Source organism: Cetorhinus maximus, chromosome 12 (genome assembly GCF_964194155.1).
Source record: "Cetorhinus maximus chromosome 12, sCetMax3.hap1.1, whole genome shotgun sequence".
In the NCBI taxonomy this organism is placed as follows: domain Eukaryota; kingdom Metazoa; phylum Chordata; class Chondrichthyes; order Lamniformes; family Cetorhinidae; genus Cetorhinus; species Cetorhinus maximus.
Genome location: NC_135890.1, coordinates 76,395,408 through 76,420,710, shown reverse-complemented (window position 1 = coordinate 76,420,710; position 25,303 = coordinate 76,395,408). Strand labels below are relative to the sequence as shown.

Genomic DNA, 25,303 nt, shown 5'->3' with positions numbered 1-25,303 from the left:
ACAGGAATAAAGCTGGAAAGAGAGAATGCACAATGCACAAACTTGAGCATCACAAGATAAGCACTTACATTAATCTAATAAATAAAGACAGCTGACTGGACTTGCTGACTGTAACCACTTACCTCTCTTATCTTCTATAATGAGGGATACAAAGCATTCTTAAGAGAAAAGAGCAGCTTTGCTGTTGCTGGATGTTGGCTATCATTTAGCATCCCACTATTAGCCTTAAATAGATCAGAGCTTTTTTTTAAGCTGTTCCCAATTATGTTTATACTTCAGATGTTTCCTAGAAAGTGACTTTTCTTGATTCTTGCCTAATCTTCATGATTACCATTTTTTTAAAAATTACAAACCAAAGCTATCCAGTTACAAAGACCTTATCTTCAGGACTGCTTTAAGTGAGTGCCAAGGAGCTGTGAAATCCAAGCTGAGCACTAATGGCAGCAGCCACTCTTCAGGACTGCCAAATCATGAAAAATAAATTAAATTTACCAGGTTTTTGAAAATAAAGGGACCATCCTTTCCAGATGAATCCTCACTTAATTGCACATAATTTAAATCCTGGGATATTCTTGAATGTTAGAAATCTTCTAAATTATGGCACAAAAAATTATGACACAAAGTTGTTACTTAGCAGCAATTGTAGTACAGCAGCACCATCAATTGGCATCTTGGAATTATAGCAAGTCATAGAATTTTGTGATCCTATTTTAAGCATTGTGCCAAACCAAATTTTTTTAATTGTCAATTTTAACCAAACCCAGCCATCAAAAAGCATTTGACATGCTTTCCTTAACACTACTACTTCCTAAATTTATACAATGCCACTGCGATTTATTTGCCTTTGCAAAGCAAAACTGAAGGCAGCAGGAATTCCTAATGCTGAACGTATGGGGAGTTTTACAGGTTGGTAGCACCTGAGCTCGTATCCATCGTCAAGTGGAAAGTTAATAATATAGTTACTTCATCTATCTGCTGACCATCCCTTGATAAGTACTTCATGACAGGGAAAGAAAGGGAAAAGAATCCCATCACCCCACCCCTTCCACACACACATGCCAACAACAATTTATGGCACACTTTTGATGCTGTAGTCTGATTGAACATTAAAGAGATCATCTGATTGATCAGGGCAATACACTGAGGTAGAAATACATTCTCAGGGTCAAAACCACTATTCGCAGCTTAAAATAATAGGCTTAGGAGCTACTTCCAACATCCTTTATTGCTATAGATTTAATGTGCTGACTCCATCTCAAAGAACTTAATGACTTTCTCTCCAAACTTCATTCGAAGCAGCGGGCCACATACGAAGTGGAAACCAGAGGAAATTCAAGTTGGACAAGGCACAGATTAGGGAGTCCATTAAGGGCTCAAGTCTCAATGCCGGCTTTACTGATCACACAAACCTTAACTAATACATCAAAATCATAAGACACAGAAATGGAAAAAATAGAAGTTTTTCAAGAATTGGACTTTTGGTGAATGGTTTAGAAATTTCAGGACACGATACAAAAATTCAACTATACAATCCTAAATTGCTTCATCTTTATATTCCTTTTTTCCTCCTTTTTTTGTACAATTCCAATTCACTTGTTGAACCTGGGCCCATCCTCAATGCCCACTCAATCGAAAGAGGTGACTGTAGAGATAGTGGATGCGTTAGTGGTCATCTTCCAAAATTCTACAGATTCTGAAATGGTTCCTGCATATTGGAAGGTAGCAAATGTAACCCCACTATTTAAGAAAGGAGGCAGAGAGAAAACAAGGAACTACATGACCTGTTAGCTCGACATCAATAGTAGGGAAAATGCTAGAATCTATTATAAAGGAAGTGATAACTGGACACTTCAAAAATAAAGGTACGATTGGGAAGAGTTAACATGGATTCATGAAAGGGGAATCATGTATGACAAACCATGCACTTTGGTAGGAAGAACCAAAAGGCAGACTATTATTTAAATAGACTCCAAAAATGTGCAGCACAGAGGGATCTGGGAGTTCTTGTCCATGAAACACAAAAAGTTAGCATGATGGTGCAGCAAGTAATTAAGGCGGCAAATGGAATTTTGGTCTGTATTGCTAGGGGGTTGGAGTTTAAAAATAGGGAAGTCTTGTTATAACTGTATAGGGTGTTGGTGAGGCTGTACTTGGAGTACTGTGTACAGTTTTGGTCCCCGTATTTAAGAAAGGATATACTGGCATTGGAGGCAGTTCAAAAGAGATCCACTAGGCTGATTCCTGGGATGAAGGGGTTGACTAATCAAGAACAGCTAAACAGGTTAGGCCTTTATTCATTAGAGTTTAGAAGAATGAGGGGTGATCTTATTGAAACTGATTCTGAGGGGGCTTGACAGGGTAGATGTCGAGAAGATGTTTCCACTAGTGGAGGAATCACGAACTAAGGGACATAGTTACAGAATAAGGGGACACTCATTTAAAACTAAGATGCGAAGGAATTTCTTCTCTCAGAGAGTACTGAACGTCTGGAATTCTCTAAGCCAGAGAGCTGTGGAGGCTAGATCACTGAAAGTATTTAAAGAGGAGGTAGGTAGGTTTTTGAAATATCGGAGCATTAAGGGCTATGAGGAGCTGGCATGAAAGGGGAGTTGAGGCCTGGGGCAGGTCAGCCATGATCTTATTGAATGGCAGGGCAGGCTTGAGGGGCTGAATAGCCTACTCCTATTCCTATTTCTTATGCTAGAGATTTTTGAGGATGTAGCTTGCAGAATAGATGAGAGAACCAGTGAATGTGGTGTATTTGAATTTTCGGAAGGCTTTCGACAAGATTCCACACAAGAGGTTGGTAAGCAAAATTAGAGCACATGGGATTGGAGGTAATACACTGGCATGGATTGAGAATTCGTTAGCAGACAGAAAACAGGGATTAGGAATAAACGGTCATTCTCAGGTTGGCTGGCTGTTACTAGTGGGATACCACAAGGATTAGTGCTTGTGCCCCAGCTATTCACAATCTATGTCAATGATTTGGAAGTGGGGACCAAACATAATATGATGACACAAAATTTGGTGGGAATGTGAGTTGTGAGGAAGATGCAAAGAAACTTCAAGGGAATTTAAATTGGTTAAGTAAGTGGGCAAGAACATGGCAGATGGAATATAGTGTGGAAAAATGTGAAGTTATGCACTTTGGGAGGAATAACAGAAATGCAGAGTATTTCTTAAACGGTGAGAGATTGCAAACTGCTGATGACCAAAGCGATCTTGGCATCCTTGTTCATACGTCATTGAAAGCTAACATGCAAGTGCAGCAAGCAATTAGGAAGGGGAGTGGTATGTTGGCCTTTATTGCAAGAGAAATTGAGTACAGGAGTAAATATGTCTTGGTGTAAGTTTATACAGCCATGATGAGACCGCACCTAGAGTATTGTGTACAGTTATGAGGAGACTGGGTCTGTATCCTCTAGAGTTTAGAAGAGTGAGAGGTGATCTCATTGAAACTTACAAAATTCCTACAGGACTTGACAAGGTAGATGCAGGAAGGATGTTTCCCCTAGTTGGGGGGTTCTAGAATCAGGGGGCACAGTCTCAGAATTATCAGCAGGCCATTTAGGACGGAGATGAGGAGGAATTTCTTCACTTGGGTGATGAATCTTTAGAATTCTCTACCCCAGAGGCCTGTGGAGGTTGTCATTGAGTATGTTCAAGACTGAGATCTATGGATTTCTAGATATTAAATGTACCAACGGGTATGGGTTAGCACAGGAAAATGGCATAGAGATAGAAGACCAGCTGAATGGCAGAGCAGGCTCAAGAGGACAAATGGCCTACTCCGGCTCCTACATTCCTAATTGCACTACCAGAATCTAGGTAATGCTCAGAATTGAGTAATCTGGCCAGTTTTCCCCTCGAATCCCAGGGTGGAGAGGTCAATTGTATAGTGCCCAAACATCACTCTGGCTGAGATTTGGCAACTCAGCACAGACTGGAGTAAACTTGAGACCCTCTTCAAACTGACCACATTGCTTCCTTTATTACTCTTTAGATATTGACCCAGATTTTGTGGCCATTGGGGAAGCAATAGCACTTGTCACTGACTTTGAAGAAAGTTGCACACAAAAGTTCCAGCAATCCCAATGTTAGTTTGAATCTGGCACCAAGTCATGAGGATCTCCAGGCGTCTAGCAACACTGGTGTTTTTAAACAGCATAAGCAGCCAGTCACATTTATGTATTCTCACAGACAGCAAACCTGGAAGTAAAATCCACGGATTATCCTTCACTTTGAATTAATTTTTTTTTACAGAAAGCAAAATAAATGATTAGGCTACATACATGGGATTAAGATAGAAACTGAAATATCAAACAAACCATTTTCCAAAAAAACATAAGATAATTTGGTATTCCACAAAGAAAATTAATTTTTCAGGGCTAGACATGGTTTTCAGCAGTAATTATGAACTTCACTGTTAAAAACTCAGTTGCACATCATTCATCAAGGTGTAACTTTTTCAATAATATTACCGATAGTGTAAAAGGGCAAGTTCTTGTCAGTTCAGTGATTTATAATCGATTGCAGTCAGGAGGTGTGGGACTACTTCAACAGCACACCCTCTGGAGGGTCACTGACAGCAACTGTAGAGTTCAGAAGCTCCTGTCAGTTTCAGAGCAGCAATGACAGTAAATATAAATGGTTTTACTGTGGCTACTACTGAAAAATCTGGGCCAACATTTCTGCAGAGGGTCCAGGAGAAATGGCACTGATTGCCCTTTGCTATTGTGCCCCCGAAAGCTCCAATCTTCAAAATGAGTTAACAGTCATTACATGACAAAGACTTTTGTGAGGGATGGCATCTTATCAAATAGATCAGTCAACATTATAAGTAGCTGCATTTACACAGTGTCTTTAGTGCGAACAACATGCCAAGACAAATCACAGGGGAGAAAAGGGGAGCGGCTGAACAATGACACGAGGTTGGGGAGAAGTGACTAAAAAGTTTAATCAAGGAGATAGGTTGTGAAGGTAGGGTTACAAGCAACAAGATGAAGGAGTTTTGGGAGAGAGCTCCAAAGGCTGGCACTGAAGTCTCTGCTATTTGTGGTGAAGTTGAGGAAGGAAATGCAGTTTCGGAGGGTCAGCAGAGTGGGCTGGGGTCAGTTGTAGAGATAAGTTAGGACGAAGCAGTGGAGGGATTTGTAAGTGTGTATGAGGAAATGGAATTTGATGTGTTTGGGGAAACCAATGGAGGTCTATTATCAAGGAACTTAATATGGGACAGAAGGTGGTAAGTGGAATTTTGGATGAGTTGGAATTCAAATATGTTGGAGCTCAGGCAGCCTCTCAGGCCATCAGAGGTGACAAGTACAGAAGTGACTAAAGAAAGAACATGAGTTTTAATCAACAGTGGAGGTGAAGTAGGGGCATAGGTAGATGATTTTGTTGAATTAGAAGTTAGCTGTCTAGGTGTTGGAAAGTGGGGGTTCAAGACTTGGTTCAGGATACAACTGAACAACGATATTTTCCATAATTGGTTTCAGTCTGAACAAGCACAGAATCAGGGACAAGGGGGGTGGGGGAGGTGGAGCTTTTAACATGGGAGCCAAATAAGTCTCTCAGTGCAGTTATTAGTTTCCTGACAGTCACTGTGAAGTTCTCATGCGAGACACCACTACAACAGAGACATGGCTCCACCGTTCCAACGTAATTGCTCTAACTGATTGTTTGAGCCAGGGAAATGCAAAATAAATTTTAAAACGAGGGTCCCACCAGAAAAAACTTAATCCGTCTTACTTCTCCATGTACTGATGGGCCTTCTATGCAGGTCCAGCCTTCTCTGTTCCTTATTTCAAATTTGTGGAGTCTCCTTTCTTCCTATCTCTAAAACTAGTAATCCATAGAAAATGCGACTGTCAACAGGGTGAAGTGGTAACTGTTTCCACTTGAGAGGTTGAGCCACTTTATTAATGATAAATATAATCATGCGGCCTTCCTAATCTACTACAAACTATTTAAGTGAAGATATCATCAGCCACAACAACATGTTTCCCTTCACAACCTTTCTACTAATCTAACCAGGGAGAATCAATTACAGGCACCAACTGGTTTAATTAAACACAGGTTTGCCACTCATCGTCTTGACTCTCATTTCCTCTTGCATGGTCCCAGTGTTCAATATGCAATGTAAAAGAAATTAACCTACATTGCAAAATGCAGCTTACCCGAGGGTAAATGAAGCCCAAAGTCATTGTTCATTATCAAATATCGTTCATTGAAATGGCCACTCTCAGATTATCAACCTCTGCCTTTAGCTCCCAGTTTAAGAGTCAGGGGTGTTCCTGCTTCAAATATGAAGCACACTGCATAATCCCCATAAATGTACTGACTCACTGAGTAGCACTATCATTCTCCAAGCATTATCTTAAATACAGTTCCATATTGGGCAAGAATTGAAGCAGCCGCAAACCTCAACTCTTAATATGACTTCCAATTCAATCACTCAAGTCCGAAAACAAATTCTCGGAGTAACACACCATTCTCACTTGGCCATAAAATGTTGTGCCTTTGTTGACGCTGGGTCAGTAAGCTTTAACTCCCTATCTAACACCATTGTGGAAGCATCATCACCAAAAGGACATCAAGATCACGGAGGGAGCCCAGCACCATCTTCTCAGGTCGATGAGGGTTGTACAATAAGTGAAGCCTTTCTAGTACTGCCCATATTAAAACCAAATAAAACTTTTTTTTCCAGCCACAATTCACATTTCCTTTCCTAGGACATTTCCTAAGAACAGTTCACACTCCTCTGGCTCCAAATGCCAAACTTTGGAAGCCATCGCTTCCTGTGCAATTTGGTTACACCCCTTGTCTGAACAATCAGATTAACAATGCCACTTGTGAAAAGGTACATTCTGGTATGAAGACAGGTAGCTTAGCCTCTAGGGTTGTCTTCACTCTTCAAGTAAACACATTCCTTCACATACCATTAGGTTTGGACAATGTCTCACTGCCAGAACCTGGCAACACAGAATTGTAGCTTAACTTCAGCAGTGTGGGAAGGAAGTCAAGAATAAAATCAAACACAAATATCGTGGGTTTTCACCAGCATTAAATCTCAGTTAATAAAATACGCTAAAAAGAAGTGTCAGCAAAGTCGCCAATGTTTTTCTGTGTAAAGTGAATCTAAAGCAACATTATTGTAATTTAAATGATGATAACATTGCTCCACAGACACTACCTGACTGATTGTTCATCATCCGAATGGCTTTGGACTTGGCCAGTTCGAGTGCTGTCACCCAGCGTTGCCGCTCCACCTCGGAGCTTGCCTTCAGGTGGTACGTACGCCCACTATCTGACAGCACAAAGGTGCATGAGTCCTCGACGTCGATGTGGGCAGTTGCTAGGTTAATGGTGCCTCTGCATGTGTGCCCCATCTCAGCCTGGGTCCTGGAGAAATAAAAAACAAATATGGCACAGTGAACGATTTTACCAGCGTTGCGCATGAGTCAAATACTTCACTAAAACTCCTCTGGGCATTCAAGTATTCATCATCAAATCTGTAATTGGCAGAATATCTTGCAGAACCTCATTTTTCATGGAGAAGACCCCATTATTTAGTTTCTCCCTCTATTTTTTTTCCTTTCTCCTGAATCACACTTGGTAACAGTTCACAGGGTCCTAGGCTTCTTCCAGTACCTTCCCTAGCTGACTGCTCTTCCTAGGCAGTGAAGATAGACACTGAGGCCAATCCTATTGACCCTCGTCCAAAGCACATGTATACACTTTCTAGCAGGTATAATGATCAGAATCAAGAATCATCTTTCACTCAGGGGTGTGAAAGGAAATAATATTACCTAACACCATTGCAACTACCTCAGCACAGAAGGTTTAGTGCAACTCAAGACCTGATTGATTGCCACATCGATCAGCAAAGTTACACCCAGACCTCTTGCAGAAGCTGTGGTATCCATTTTTCATGAATAATTTCAAGTGTGCTCTTTGGTTCGGCTTCTTTCCCCCTCCCAACATCGTTTCCTTGTACAAACAGCTTGATGCCATTTTCCACAGACAGACTACACCCCACCCCACCTCTTACGCTCTGCTGCACTATTGGCATGGCTGAGGTTGAATCACAGAAAATCGCTTACTGGAACATACACAGGATTGCTATCAAGTACACCATTACAACAGTGTCTACTCTTCAAAGGTACTTCATTGATTTGGAATGTTCTAAGCTTGTGAAAGGCACCAGATAAATATAAGTATTTCTTTTAAATTAAGGCCCTTCTGTCCATACCTATGGTTCGGATGGACATTGGAGTTCATGATATTATTCCAGGACAACAGAATTCTGGTGTCTGAATCACCATTCATTCTTTAACAAGCACCACCAGAAGTTATTTATCCAACTGCTTTGTAAGATTATACACCCATACAACAACATTCCGCGCAGCAGAACTCCATCGCTGCAGCACATTCACAAGGCTGAGAGTCTCGTGGATAACATATGATCACCCTGCAGTTTAGGGGTTTGCAGGCAGAGAGAGAATGGGAGAACCGGGCAAATATTACAGGAGCCCCCTGAGGGTGTCTTACTCTCCAACCGGTGTTCAGTTCTGAATACCGGTGAGAGTGATGGTTCATCTGGGGAGTGCAGCTACAGCCAAGTTCCTGGTACTATGGCTGGCTAAGCTGTACAGTGTGGGGGACAGCTGGGGAGGCAGGAGGAAGATTGGGAAAGCAGGAGTGATAGGGGATTCTATAGTTAGGGAACAGACAGGCATTTTTTCATCCACAGGCGTGAATCCAGGTTGATATGTTGCCCTCTTGGTGCCAGGGTCAAGGATATCACTGAATGGCTATGCAACACTCTGAGGAGGGAGGATGAACAGCTAGTGGTCATGGTGCATATTAGTACCTACAGTGAAGGTAGAACGAAGAATGATGTCCTGCATGCAGATTTTACAGAGCTAATGGGGGGAACTAGCAAGCTTGATCCAAAAGGTAGTAATCTCTGAATTACACCCAGTGCCACATGCTGGTGAATACAGAAATAGAAAGATAATGCAAATGAATGTCTAGCTGGAAAGATGGTGCAAGAGGAATGGCTTTAGATTCCTGGGATATTGGGACTGTTTCTGGGGGAGGTGGAACCTGCACAGATCGGGTGGGTTGCACCTCAACAGGGCTGGGACCAATGTCCTCATTGAGTGGTTTGATACTTTAAACCCTCCCCAATAGCACTAACCAGGATGTAGCATTAGGAAGGATAAACATGGTGCATCAAGGATTGGGAGAGCCAGAGTAAGAAATGGTAAACTTTAAATAGGAGAGACTAAGAGGAAATATAGTAAGATCAAGTTCAGGTTTACAGATCATGTACATAAACACATGAAGCATTGTAAATTAGGTTGGTGGGCTGCAAGCACAAATAGTCATATAGAAATATGATGCCATAGCAATAATGGAGACCTGGCTCAAAAAGTGGCAGGACTGAGTACCAACTATCCCTGGATACACAAATGTTCAGGAAAGATAAGGAAAGGAAGAAAGGAGGTGGAGGGATGGCCGTACTGATTAAGGAGAATATTAGTGTTGCAGCAAGAGGATGTCTTGGAGGGGTCAAGGACAGAATATATTTGGCGAGAGTTAAGAAACAGTAGGAGTACCATCACAACTGTGCATGTAACTAGTGAGAAAGATACAGAGGAGCAAATTTGCAGGAAATGAAAGAGTAGTGATAATGAAGGTCTTTATTTATCCCAATATAAACTGGGATGGCAATAGTGTAAGGGCAGAGAGGGAGAAGAGTTTCTGAAGTGTGTTCATGAGAATTTACATGATCAGTATCTTTCCAACCCAAAGAGCAAGGAGGCACTGCTGGATCTGGTTCTGGGAATGAAGTGGGTCAAGTGGATCTATTGTGAGTAAGGGACCTTTTAGGGGACATTGATCATAGTATCATAAGGTTTCAATTAGCCATGGAAAAGGACAAAGGACAATCTAGAATAAAAATAATCGATTGGAAGAGGGATAATTTTATGGGGTGAGAATGGTCTTATCCCGGATAAACTGGGATGAGAGATTGGCATCTCAAACTGTTACAGCACATAGGCTGCCTTCAAAGAGGAGATGGTTCAGCTACAGTCGAGAAGGAAACGTAGGGCAACCAAAGCCAGAGCTCCCTGAATGACTAAAAAGAGAGAGAGCAAAATGAAGTAGGAAAAGGGTACATATGTCTGATGCCAGGTTGATAATAAAAGTGAGAAGCAGACTGACAAGTTCAGGAGGTTCAGTGAAAAAGGAAATAAGAAAGGCATAGAGAGAGTATAAGAAGTGATCAGAAGCTAACATAAAAGAGGACCTGGAGGAAAGTGCGAGAGGAGGACCCCGGGACAGGCAGTCAGCAGCAGCTAGAGGAGAGTGCGAGAGGAGGACCCCAGGACAGGCAGTCAGCAGCACCTAGAGGAGAGCAGAAGAACTATAAAAACAGCGCAAGAAACAGCAGAAGTTCAAGAGCTGAGGGGACTGAGGGAGTTCGGTGAGGAGGGTGGGAGTGCTCCTTTCCTTCTCTACCTTTCCTCAGAAAGAAGAGTGGTGGCCTTGGTAAGTAGGACCTGGTGAGTAAATTAGAAAAGTGTAATATTTTTAAACAAGTAGCTCTACTTGGATTTAACTGAGAAGCACCAGGAATAAGGGAAACTTAGGGCCAATATAATAAAAGTAATATAAATAATCCAAAGTAGAATAAAGTTAACATAAGGGAAGTAGAGTTGGCAGGGCAGCTCAGTCAAGTGGAATGCGTGTCCTGTAATATGTGCGAAGTCATGGGCACTACCAGTGTCCTAGGTGACCACATGTGCAAGAAGTGCTGCCAGCTGCAGAAACTTGAACTCTGGGTTTCAGAGCTCAAGCGGCAGCTGGAGTCACTTTGGTGCATCCGCGAGGCTGAAAACTATGTGGATAGCACGTTCAGAGAGGTAGTCACACCGCAGCTTAAGGGCTTGGAGACAGAGAAGGAATGGGTAACCATCAGGCAGTCCGAGAGAAGTAGAGAGGTAGCACAGGAGTCCCCTGGGGTCCCACTCACCAATTGGTTTTCTGTTTTGGAAGCTGGTTCTTCAGAGGAGTGCAGTCAGAGCCAAGTTTGTGGCGCCACAAGTGGCTCGGCTGTACAGGAGGGGAGGAAGAAGGAAAAAGAGCAATACTGGTAGGGGATTCATTGGTTAGGGGAACAGGCAGGAATTTCTGTGGCTGTAGACGTGACTCCAGGACTGTATGTTGCCTCCCTGCTGCCAGGGTCAAGGATGTCACAGAGCAGCTACAAGACATTCTTCTGGGGGAGGGTGATCAGCCAGAGGTCGTGGTCCACAGCGGTACCAATGACTTCAATAGGAAGGGGAATGTAGTCCTGCAATCAGAATTTAGGGAGCTAGGTAAAAAATTAGCAAGCAGGACCTCAAATGTAATCTCTGGATTATTCCCAGTGCCACGTGCCAGTGAGTATTGAAATAGGAGGATATGGCTAGAAAGATGGTGCAGGAGGGAGGGCTTTACATTCCTGGGACACTGGGACTGGCTCTGGGGAAGGTGGCACCTATACAAGCCGGACAGGTTGCACCTGAACCAAGCTGGAGCTGAGTTCCTTGCGGGGCGTTTTGCTAGTGCTAACTAACTTAGCAGGGTTGTGGGAACTAGGAGAGAATATTAGAGATGAGGTGCACCTGGGTGCACAAAATACTGAGAGAGACAGATAACACTAGAATAGAGAATTGTAAGTTAATAGGTGGAGTCGGGGTGAGGGAGAAAGTAACCAAATCTAAATCAGGGTTACTATGCATGCATGTGAATGCACCATGTGTGGTAAAAAAGATTGGGGAGTTACAAGCACAGATTGCCATGTGGAAATATGATGTTGTGGCGATAACAGAGGCCTGGCTCAAGGAACATAAGAACTAGGAGGAGTAGGCAATTCAGCCCCTCAAGCCTGCCCCGCCATTCATTACGATCATGGCTGATCTAATTTCAGCCTCAACTCCAATTTCCCGCCCTCTCCCCATAACCTTTCAACCCATTACTAATTAAAAATCTATCTCCTCCTTAAATTTATTCAGCGTCCCAGCATCCACTGCACTCTGAGGTAGTGAATGCCACAGATTCACGGCCCTTTGAGAAAAGTAATTCCTCCACATCTTTGATTTAAATCTATCACCCCTTAGCCTAAAACTAGGACCTCTCGCTCTAGAATGCCCCACAAGGGGAAACATCCGCTCCACGTCTACTTTGTCTATCCCCTTTGGCATCTTATATACCTCAATTAGATCTCCTCTCATCCTTCTAAAATCGAGCATAGGCCTAAACTGCTCAACCTCTCCTCATAAGACAAGCCCCGCATCTCTGGAATCAATCTAGTGAACCTCCTCTGAACCGCCTCCAGTGCAATTATATCCTTCCTCAAGTAAGGTGACCAAAACTGTGCACAGTACTCCAACTGTGGTGTCATCAATGCCTTGTACAGTGGCAAAAATACTTCCCTATTTTTATACTCTATTCCTTTAGCAATAAATGCCAAAATTCCATTTGCCTTCCTTATTACCTGCTGTACCTGCATACTAGCTTTCAGCAATTCATGCACGAGGACACCCAGATTTCTCTGCAATGAAGCATTCTGAAGTTTCCCTCCATTTAAATAATAAGTCGCTTTTTTATTCTTCCGACCAAAATGGATAACCTCACACTTGTCCACGTTAAACTCCATCTGCCAAATTTTGGCCCATTCACCTAGTCTGTCCATATCTACTTGTAACTTTCTTATGTCTTCATTACAACTTACTTTCCCACCTATTTTGGTGTCATCTGCAAATTTAGCTATAGTACCTTCTATCCCTGAATCCAAGTCATTAATATAGATTGTAAATAGTTGGAGCCCAAGGACCGAACCCTGTGGCAGCCCACTAGTTACAGCTTGCCATCCAGAAAAAGACCCATTTATCCCGACTCTCTGCTTTCTGTTGGTTAGCCAAGGGCAGAACTGGGTGTGAAATATTCCTGGGTACAAGGTATTCAAGAAAGATAGGAAAGGAAGGAAAGGAGGAGGGGTGGCGGTCTTGGTTAAGGAGAGCATTACAGTGCTGGAGTAAGAGGATGTCCCAGAGGGTTCAAGGGCAGAATCAATTTGGCTAGAGCTAAGGAACAAAGAGTGCAATGACATTGCTTGGTGTACTCTATAGACCCGCCAACTAGTGAGAATGATGTAGAAGAACAAATCTGCAGGGAAATTATAGAGAGATGCAAGCATTATAGAGTAGTATTAATGGGGGACTTCAATTACCCAGATGTAGACTGGGACCAATGGTAGTGTAAAGGGCAGAGAAGGGCAAAAGTTCCTAGACTGTGTTCAGGAAAATTTTCTACAGCAGTATGTGTCCAATCCAACAAGAAAAGATACACTGTTGGACCTAGTTCTTGGAAATGAGGTGGGCCAAGTAGATCAAGTGTCAGTGGGGGAACATTTAGGAGACAGTGATCATTATATTGTGTGTTTTAGGATGATGATAGAAAAGGACAATAGACAATCCAGAGTAAGAATAATTAACTGGGGGAGAGCCGACTGCGATGGGGCAAGAATGGAGCTGAGCCAGATAGACTGCAATGAAAGATTGGTGGGAAAATTTGAAGCTGAACAGTGGGCTGCCTTTAAAAAAGAATTGGTTTGGGCACAGTCAAGGTATATTCCATTGCAAGGGAAAGGTGGGGCAAACAAATCCACAGCTCCCTGGATGAAAAAGGAGATAGAAATTAAGCTAAAGAATAAAAAGTGTGCTTATGACAGGTGTCAGGTAGAAACAATTGAGAACCAAGAGGAACACAGAAGGTTCAGAGGGAAGGCAAAAAAGCATATTAGAGAAGCGAAGGGGGGTTATGAGAGAAGATTAGCAGCCAACATAAAGGGGAATCCCAAAGTCTTCTATAGGCATATAAATAGCAAAAGGGTGGTTAAAGGAGGAGTAGGGCCAATTAGGGACCTAAAAAGGAATTTATACGTAGGCAAAGGGGCCATGGCTGAGGTATTAGACGAATACTCTGCATCCATCTTTACCAAAGAGGTAGATGCTAACCAGGCCATAGTGACAGATGAGGAAACTCTGTCACTAGAAGGTTTCAAATAGATAAGGAGGAAGTGTTGAATAGACTGTTGGCAAGGCACCGGGACCGGACGAGATGCATCCAAGGATATAGAAGAAAGTGAGAGTAGAAATTTCAAGGGCACTGACCATAATTTTTCAGTCTTCCCTCAGCTCAGGGGAGATGCCAGAGGACTGGAGGACTGCAAACATTATGCTTTTGTTCAGAAAAGGTTGTAAGGATAAGCCCAGCAATTACAGACAGTTTAATTTCAGTGGTGGGCAATATTCCAGAAACAATTATTTGGGATAGAATTAGTAGTCACATGAAAAAATATGGGTTGATAGGCAAGAGCCAGCATAGATTTCTAAAGGGGAAATAGTGTTTAACCAACTTCCTGGAGTTTTTGAAGAGGTAACAGAAAAGGTCAATGAGGGTAATGCTGTTGATGCTATGTATTTGGACTTTCAAAAAGGCATTTGATACAGCGTCACACAACAGACTTGAGAAAAGTTATTGCTACAATCCCTTTTATTCCATGAGCAATGTGGATACAAAGTTGGCTGAAAAATAGGAAGCAGGGAGTAATGATCAACAGATATTTTTCAAACTGGAGGAAAGTTTGTAGTGGAGTTCCCCAGGGGTTGGTATTGGGACCCTTGCTTTTCCTGATTGTCATGAAGCTATTAATGTATATATTATTGGAAAATATTTTTCTTTTTAAAATAAAGGTTTAGTCTGTGGGTGTGTCTTAATTGGATGAAAAACAATTACTCTGGGTGCTTTCATGTGTACTAGTTTTGATATGCAAGAGAGATAGCGTGCATTTGCATTTTTTGAATAGAGCATTCAAGAAGTGGGGTGAAAACTGACACCTATCTAGCAGATACCAAGCCATATGTTTATATTACTAATAAAATTGGTACTATGAAAGGGGTTTTATTGTTAGGGAGGTTTCATTCAGAGGCTCTTGATACAATGAGAATTTACAGTCAGTGGGCTGGGCGAGGTATAACTTCAGCAGTGTTGTGTGTGTACAGCAGAGGCAATGTAAGATCAAAGGGCAACTGTAAGCCTCCAACTGTCTCCACAGGAACCAAAGTGAAAAGAGCCTCATTTTGAATTCATAAAGTGAAAATGCTTTGTATGGTGTCTGGTTAAGTCTATGGGTTACTGTTGCCTTAATGGAGATTAGTTTGGAAATTTGTTAGAAGTTATGATAGTAATAATTTGAAGCCATGCGTATATATATTTTAGCTGTGTAAATTAATAAAATGTTTAATTTAGTTTAATATAAAATCTCGAGAAGTGGTGGTCTGATTCCTGAATTTAGAGTCGCATCTCAAACATAACACTTAAAATTATAGGTTATGACAGTTGTTTAAAGTTTCCCTCTGGGATTTTTAAATAACTCAGCTTTACCAACTGCATCGGTCTTAACAATATATTAAAGATCTAGATCTTGGTGTGTAGGAGACAATTTCAAAATTTGTGGATGATACAAAGCTTGGGAGTGTTGTAAACTGTTAGGACGACAGTGTAGAACTTCAAAAGGACATAAACAAGTTGGTGGAGTGGACAGATAGGTGGCAGATGAAGTTCAATGCAGAGAAGTGTGAGGTGATTCATTTTGGTAGAATGAACATGGACAGACAATATAAAGTAAGGGGAAATTTTGAAGGGGGTGCAGGAGCAGAAAAACCTGGGTGTATATGTGCATAGATCATTGAAAGTGGCAGGACAGGTGGACAGAGTAGTTAATAAAGCATATAGTATCTTGGGCTTTATTAATAAGGGCATAGGGTACAAGAGCAAGGAGATTATGCTGAATTTATATAAGACACTCGTTAGACCACAGCTGGAGTATTATGTACAGTTCTGGGCGCCGCATTATAGAAAGGATGTGAACACATTGGGGAGAGTGCAGAAGAGGTTTACAAGAATGGTTCCAAGGATGAGAAACTTCTGTTACGAAGATAGACTGGAGAGGTTGGGACTGTTCTCCTTGGAGAGAAGGCGGCTAAGAGGAGATTTGATAGAGATGCTCAAAATCATGAGTGGGCTTGACAGAGTAGATAAGGAGAAGCTGTTCCCGCTCATAAAAGGATCAAGAACAAGTGGACAAAGATTTAAAGTGATTTGCGAAAGAAGCAAATGTGACGTGAGAAAAAACTTTTTCACAAAACGAGTGGTTCAGCTCTGGAATGCACTGCCTGGAAATGTGCTGGAGGCAGGTTCAATAGAGGCATTCAAGAAGGCATTAGATGATTATTTAATTAGAAACAATGTGCAGGAAAAAGCAGGGCATTGGCACTAGGTCATAATGCTCATTTGGAGAGTCAGTGCAGATATGATGGGCCGAATGGCCTCTTCCTGTGCCATTAAAATTCTGTGAAAAGCCTTCTATAGACATATAAATAGTAAAACGGTAGTAAAAAGACGGGTGGGGTCGATTGGTGACCTAAAAGAGGATCTATGCATGGAGGCAGAGAGCATGCTTGAGATACTAAATGAGTGCTTTGCATTTGTCTTTTACCAAGGAAGATGCTGCCAAAGGTCATAGTGGAGGAGGAAATAGTTGAGGCACTGGATAAGTTCAAAATAGGTGTATTAGAAAGGTTGATTGTACTCAAAATTGATAGGTCACTAGGACTGGATTGGATGCATCAGAGGACACAGTGGGAAGTAACGGCAGCAATTGTGGAGATACTGGCCATAATCTTTCTATCCTACTTAGATATGGTGCTGGTGCCAGGGAACTAGGAATTCCAAATTTCCCAATGTCTCTCGCATTTAAATCCAAATCATTAATATATTCAGCAAACAGCAAGGGCACCAACACTGAGCCCTGTAGAATGTCACTGGAAACCACTTTCCATTCTCAAAAACATCCATTGGCCATTACCCTTTGTTTCCCGTTGCTCAGCCAATTTTAGATCCAACTCGCCACCATCCCCTGTATCCCATGGGATCTCACTTTTCTGACCAGTCTGCCATGTAGGACCTTGACAAATGCCTTACTAAAATCCATGTAGACAACATCCACAGCACCACCCTTGCGTTGTTCCTTCCTCAAAAAATTCTATTAAGTTAGTTAGACACGATCTTCACCTAACAAAATCATGCTGACCATCCCTGATCAATCTATGCCTTTCTAAGTGACAGGATTAAACTGTCTCTCAGAATTGATTCCAATAATTTTCCCACCACCGAAGTCAGACTGACTGGCTTATAATTTTCTGGCCTATCCCTTGCACCCTTCTTAAATATTGGTACAATGTTCGCAGACCTCCAATCCTCTGGTACCTTGCCTGTCTCTAGTGAGGATTGGAAAATGATCGAGTATCCGCTATTTCCTCCATGGCTTCCTTTAACAACCTGGGATACAGTCCATTTAGCCCTGGTGATTTATCCACCTTCAAGGATGCCAGTCCCTCCAGCACTTCCTCTCTCACGATGCTTGTTGTATCTAATATTTCACACTCCTCCTCCTTAACTAGAATGTCTGCATCATCCCTGTCCTGAGTGAAGACAGGGACAAAGTACTCCTTGAGAACCCTGCCCACATCTTCAGCATCAATGCATGAGTTACCATGCACATCTCTGATAGGCCCTATACTTTCCTTGCTCTTATTCTCTTGCTCTTAATGTACTGGTAAAACATCTTTGGGTTTTCTTTGATTTTGCCTGCTAATATTTTTTCTTCTCTTTGCTTTCCCAATTTCCTCTTTTACTTCACCCCTGTGCTTTCTATACTCCTCTAGGCTTTCTATAGTATTTAGCTTTTTGTGACAGTCATAAGCTTTCTTTTTCTGCTTTATCTTACCCTGCATGCTTCTGGATAACCAGGGGGCACTATAAGTACCACCCTTTTTCTTTGTGGGGACATGTCTACACTGTGCCCGTAAAATCTCACTTTTGAATACCTCCAACTGATTTGACACCTAGTGATGATTCTAGTGACTGTATCCAGTCCACTTTCGCCAGTTCACCTCTCAGCTTTGAAAAATTTGTCTTTCCTCAATTTAGAACTTATACTCCTGGTCTATCTTTGTTCTTTTCCATAATGATGCTAAATCTAACACTTTTATGGTCACTATCTACAAAATGGTCCCCCACTGCTGCTTCATCCATTTGCCCAGCTTCCTTTCCCAAGACTAAATCTAGAATTCTCTTTGTGTGCTGGCTGAAAAAGTTCTCTTGAATGCAGTCCAAGGGCAGAGTTCTCCCACCGTTGGGGGGTGGGGGGAGAGTTTAGGAGCGGGCATGTGGGCGCTCCCAATTGGGGGCGCGCTGCCATTTTACGTGGGCGGGCCAATTAAGTCCTACCCAGTGTGACATCCGCAAGGCAGCGCTATGCGGTCCCTGTGTGGGCCGGGGGATTGATTCCCTCAGCTGAGTGTGCACTCTTTCGCGCGTGTGCGCATAAGAACACACTCATCTCCCTGGGGCAAAATAATTGGAGGAGACCATCTCAAGCACAAATGGCATGATGTCACAGGCCTTTGCGAGCATGTCTTCTTCCATGGGAGAGTGGCCTCCTGCACTGAGCATCAAACACTGCAATTGCACAAGTATATGCAGACTCTCACCAATGGTTTGCACATTCTGAATGCCAACTTAAACACGATGAATGATCTCCTAGCCTTGGCCTTGCACTGCCCCAGTGACCATCAGAAAAGTATTGTCCAGCTCATTGCTAGCAGCGAAGTGTGGCTGGGCCACAAGAAGGGAGATGGCCAGAGGGGACACAGCAATGGGGGCTTAGCTGAAAATGCCTGCACTTCTCACCTGTAACCTAACACGTTGCAGTGAAATGCAAAGTTGGTGGGTTGGAGCCAATTTCCCGAGGTGCTATCAATTTCACCAACTTCCACCCTGCCCTGCAATAATTGCAGTGCCTGCTACAAATTAAAATTGAGCCTGCACTGTTTCTAATGTATATCAGCAACATGGATATAGAAATTGGTCAAATATGCTATTACCAGACTACAGGGATAGTGAATCAGATGAATCAGCCCAGAAAAGACAAAAAGTAGTTAGAAAAGTTGTGCAGCAATGAATGATGAAATTTACCATAAAACAGAGTAAAGTTCTGCACATAGGAAGAAAAAGAATGTGTGACATAAGCACTCAATGAAAGAAATTAGCTAAATTAGCTAAGGGTGAAGTTGAAAGAGAGCAAGTAGTTTAAGTAAACTTTGGTGGTCAACACATCCAAATGCTGAAAAGCTATTGTGAAAAAAAAATTAAACGCTGCAAGTATATAGCTAAAATAGTACATGTGAAGGCAGCTGTATCAAATTAGTCTTCTGAGCCATAGCAAATCTCGATAACAAGGCACAAAGGGGAAATTCAAGGCCTGGATGAAGTGCAGAGGAAAACCGTAACCTTGATCACCATTGTCTGAGGAATGAATTATGGAAAAAATCTGCACATATTCAGGCTTTTCAGCCTTGTGAAAAGGGGGCTGAGAAGTAACCTTATTGTGATGAAGAAATTGGTGAACAAGTGTGGAATTAATACATTTGAAATGCTACTTCAAATTGAACTGTGGCAGTAGAACAAAGGGGCAGGTTCAAACTAGCAAAAGGCAGAATTAGGGCTCAGGACAGAACATTTCCCTTATATAAGTGATTAACATATGCAATGGGCATCCAAGATAGTGCAGGCCAACATCCTGGAATAATATCACAGCACCCAACTGGTAAAAGTGCAAGGTAGGAACTTCTGGATTGATAAGTGAAGATGAGCTAAGTTGTCTTTGCTATCCATATCTATCTTGTGATATTAGAGGGGAGCAAACCAGAGGCTGGGTCATCCCAGTCAAGTTCATGCATTTTCACCATGATGCACTGGTCAGGGTTGGGGTAGCTCTCAGCCCATTCTTTCAACTGGGGAAGGTACATGGCTTCACTGAGACTCAAAATAAAATTTCACAGATTAAATACAAAGTGACTAAGTCAATATTTCAGACTGGCTTCTACTAAAGTGTTCAATGGACTGTGCACAGAATTCTTCTCTTATTAGCACAAAGGGAACCATCAGTTCCAGTCGAGGACAACATCTACCCACTGTGTGAGGACAGCATATTTTGCCACTGAACTGTTTTCTAATTGAGAAAATGACTTTACTCTAAAGCAGTCAGAAAAGTGAGAACCAAAATAAAGAAAATTGATTTATTCCAAACTATCCATGTGATCCAAGCACAAAAGTTGCACAAGTTACACAGCTCTGCAGGCGCTGGACTTTGCATGCTCCATATTCTGTGCTACTGACATTTGAAATGATATATGGCCTGTTTCACACGACCTCATTACAACTTTTGTGGTTCCCATGAACAGTTCAATTGCGACTTCCACTTTGAAAGGTTCATCATGGTCTATCAATAATTCATCCCGGTTGCACAGCTCATTGTGCTTTTTCAAAATTATTTTAACATCTCTGGTTTGTTACAAATAATAATGCTTTCATTTTCACAAGTCCCCACACAGCAAATTCTCAATCTCATCTTCAACTGGCAGTAACTTATAGGAGTTGTATGGCAGTTCAATCTTTAACCTGCTGAATGAGTTATACAGACAGGCAATCAGAAGTCTAAATGCAGTATTTGGCTTGACAGGACTAATATTGCTTCAAACATAAAGACCAATCCTTGTTGCCCGATATCAAATAGCCGAAGGTAAAGGCCGAGTTGTTCAGGTCCCAGAGGGAAACTTGAAGCAACTGTCATAACCTGTTTTTGCGCTTTGTATGTTTTGAGGTGCAGGTTTTGAATTCAGCAGTAATAAGACCATCGAGTCTCAAGAAGGTTTTATGAAACTAAATTAAACATTAACACAATAAAATTGTAAGCACATACATATGTTTACTACTATAATAACTACAAAAATCCCCTAATTAATCTGACTCTCAGTTAGACCCCTGGTAAGGCAACAGTAAATCTCATAGATTTAAACACACACCTGGCAAAGCACAACCTGAACAGTCGCATTCAAAATGAGTACTTTCAGCTCTGGATCCTTGCAGGCAGCAGCTTGAGGCTGGTCACACTTGTTGGATCTTAAAATGCCTCTGCCTTACCCAAAATCTCCTTTATACATACCTTTCTCTTTGAATGTAAATTTTCCATTGTATCACTAGGCTTTTAATTTTACTTCTGACAATTTTCATTCCACCAATTTTATTAGTAAGCTGAAAAAAACACATTGCTTGGCGTCTTCTAGCTAGGTGCAAGATTTCACCCATTCTTTTGGGTGGTTTATTTAAAAATGCAAATTGCCCATTTGACACCTATGTTTCTAAAATTCCCCATGTTTATCTAATTACCATTTCAAACCTACTTCTTTCTATACATCAAAGCCTCTAGACTAGCTGGCTTTAATCCAATTAAGACACACACACACACACATACACACGGACACCACTAAACTGTATTTTAAAAAATAATTTCCAATAACATTACAGACATTAATCTGTTCATGATACAAGGAGTTAATGGTTTATCTTACACACTTAACCAGAGGCTCTATCAACTCAAAAAATACAACGAATTTGTATTTGTGTAGGTCAACTAGAAAACAAACTCCTATGCGATAAGCATGAGCATCAAAGAAAGGGAGAAAAGAGGAAAATACACAAGGAGGGAAACCAAGAGACTTTCTGGGGAAAGGGGTAACTGAAAGAAAGAGGAGCGGGAAAAAGAGAGGGCAGTGGGATAAAGAGAAAAAAAGAGCAAGAGAGAGACAGACAGAGATAGGGATGGAGATTCCCCAGTGCAATCAATGGGAAATTATATGGTGAAACCCACATCTGACCACACCAGTATTTAGACATCTTTCAGTTATACAGCAGCGGCAAATTTAGAACAGTTTTGCAACCCATAAATCTTTTTAAATCACATGCACAAATACACATGCTTAAAAAGTACATCACTAGTTTTGCACAATATAGTGGATTTGCTTTCAAAGTTTACAGCACATTCATATTCCAGATTTAATGAGATTGATTTGAACCTCTCCAACATGAAATATTACTGTAACATACTTGTAGTCTAACGCCAGTTAACCTTCTGAACTAATCAATTTCAGGCAAATTACCACAATCAGAGTCTTAACTGTCTGTAAAATCTCAGGCTTGAATTGGAAGTCTACTTTGCATATGTATAGCATTGTGCTGTACAGCTCCTGCAAGGAATCCAATCGTCGTCTTAATACTGCATTCTTGGTAACAATAAGACATATTTTTGACCAGAGACCTATCAGTCATCATCAGATAGAAAACTGCAAGAACAGCTAAAAAGAAAATTCTGAAAATATCCAAGAGAGGAGTGCAATTCACTGAGACTGTTTCCTGGGATGAGGAGATTGTCCTATGACGAGAGATTGAGCAGACTTCACTTATATTACCTGGGCTTAGATGAATGTGATGTGACCTAACTGAAACATATGAAATTAAGGGACTTAACAGGGTAGAAACCTTCAACACCTCTTTGTTCTTTTGTCTGTGACATCTTTTGGTTATCTGCTTCTATCACTGCTTGCTTGTCCCTACAACCACCCCCCCCCCCCACCCCACCCCACTACCTTAAACCAGCTTATATTTCACCCCTCTCCTATTTTTACTTAGTTCTGTTGAAGGGTCATGAGGACTCGAAACGTCAACTTTGTTCTTCTCCGCCGATGCTGCCAGACCTGCTGAGTTTTTCCAGGTATTTCTGTTTTTGTTTTGGATTTCCAGCATCTGCAGTTTTTTGTTTTTATTTAAGAAAATGTTTCCCCTTGCTTGAGGAAACTAGGCCACGGAGTCTCTTTCTGATCAGCAGGATGTGACGAGTGGCTTCCCACAAGGGTCTGTGCTGGGACCTCAACTTTTTATGAGTTACATCAATGACCTTGATGAGGGGAGTGAAGGCATGGTAGCTAAATTTGCAGATGACACAAAGATAGGTAGGAAATTATGTTGTGGAGAGGACATGAGGAGGTTGCAGATGGATATAGATAGGTTGAATGAGTGGGCAAAAATCTGGCAAATGGAGTTTAAAGTGGGAAAATGTGAAGTTGTTCACTTTGGCAGGAAGGACAAAAATGCAGGATACTACTTAAATGGAGGACAGCTGCATAATTCTGAGGTGCAGAATTACTAGGTGTTCTAGTACATGAGTCACAAAAAGTTAGTATGCAGGTACAGCAAGTAATTAAGAAGGCTAATGGAATGCTATCCTTTATTACGAGAGGGATTGAACATAAAAGTAAGGATGTTATGCTTCAGTTATACAGGGCATTGGTGAGACTACACCTCGAATAGTGTGTGCAGGTTTGGTCTCCATATTTAAGGAAGGATGTAAATCCATTGGAGGGGTTCAAAGGAGGTTTACTAGATTGATACCTGGAATGAGTGGGTTGTCTTATGAGGAAAGGTTGGACAGACTGGGCTTGTTTCCACGGGAGTTTAGAAGAGTGAGAGGTGATTTGATTGAAGCATACAAGATCCTGAACGGCCTTGACAAGGTGGACGTTGAAAGGATGTTTCCTCTTGTGGGTGAGTCCAGAACTAGGGGGCACTGTTTTAAAATTAGGGGTCGCCCTTTTAGGACAGAGATGAGGAGAATTTTTTTCTCTGAGGATTGTGCAACTTTGGAACACTCTGCCTCAGAAAGTGGTGGAGGCAGAGCCATTAAATATTTTTAAGGCAGAGATAGATTGATTCCCTTGTCTAACAAGAATCTATGGCTACTGAGGTTAGATGGGAATGTGGAAATTGAAACACAAGATGATCAGCCGAGTTCCTACTGAATGGCGGAGCAGGCTCGAGGGGCCGAATGGTCTACTCCTGTTCTTATTTCTTATGTTCTCATGTTCACAGTCTCAGAATAAGGGGTTGGGCCATTTAGGACGTACATGAGAAATTTTCACTCAAAGGGTTGTGAATCTTTGGAATTCGCTACCCCAGAGCAGCATCACCTGAAAAATTAATCCATCTGTGCTTCAGATGCTGATGGAACAGCTGTGCACTGAACATTTTCTGTTTCTTTTGGGATCAGCATCAACTAAAAAGTATAAAATTACCAGGTCCAGAGCTGAACCAAAAAAGCTGGGCATTTAAAGTTCAGAACAAACTGCTGGCCTGGAGCCACATCAATCACGTTTGATGATTAAGGAGACTAATTGTCTTGTGCTAGTGGTGGGAGGCTAGCCAACAGTGTTTCGTCCAGTAACTCCAACAAACATGCGAGATGACAGCTCCAACTCCACAATAATGCAAGCAGGCATTGAAAACGTAACACCACACTTGCATCCCTATGAAAATTGAGCCAAAACTGCATCATCCTATTGCAATACAAAAGTACTATTCATGTACTCTTTTATCTCATTTCACGCTACTGGCTATGGGAATTAACAGCACGTAAGGATACTATTCATATTTTTCTATCTTTCACTACCAGAGAAAGTTATGGAGGAAAACAAATCCAATATTCACAAGCATAAATTAAACGTAATACACGAGAAAGTACCTCTATTCGTCAGTACCAATAAAGAAATTGCAAAAGCAAGATTATTAATTGTTCTAATTTGGGAAGAAGGATTACTAAATTAAAGATCGAGACTCACCAGTCCTGCTGCTACCGTAATGGCTAACCAATTGATGAAGTTGAGTGCAGAGAATGGTATTACCAACACAAAGCTTATGAGTCTGAAGATCAAGTATTCAAAGAAGAGAAATTCTGCTTCAAAGATTCCATGGCCAAGCAAACAGAGCATTAAGCCATAGACTCCAATTACTGTGCACAGAACCTGTATGACTGAAATTTCTATCTGAATTCTTACACAGGTATCCTTTGGAAACTGCAGGCATATGTGGACACAGGAGCATTAAATGCAGAGGTTTTCAAGTGAGGGCCCCTGACAATAACATTATACATCACTCTCGTGCCAACACACAAGCTTCCATAAATTGTCTGCTGAAATGATTTTATTGTGGTGATCTTTATTCCATTCTTATCCATCTGTTGTACAGATGACATTTTACTCATTAAAAGGTGAGATTAGCTATTGATTACGCCAAACGACCTACATGGACACAATGAGCCAAATGGTCAACCTGCTGTGCTGTGGCTCCGTCATAGCACTCTCGTCTCCAAATAAAAAGGTGTGGGTAAAAGTCTCACTCTAAGACTTCAGCACAAAGACCAGGCTGACTCTCCAATGCTGTACTGTCAGAG

At 41.7% G+C, this 25,303-nt stretch overlaps 1 protein-coding gene across 2 annotated transcripts in view; it reads right to left on the bottom strand.

Moving 5' to 3' along the window:
* LOC144687599 (oxysterol-binding protein 2-like) overlaps positions 1-25,303 on the bottom strand; it is a 336,708-nt gene that overhangs the window by 264,675 nt on the left and 46,730 nt on the right. For both annotated transcript variants that reach the window (XM_078553932.1, XM_078553934.1), the window contains exon 3: positions 7,196-7,404. In XM_078553932.1, coding sequence (XP_078410058.1) covers positions 7,196-7,404 — 209 coding nt within the window. The remainder of the gene's footprint in view (positions 1-7,195; positions 7,405-25,303) is intronic.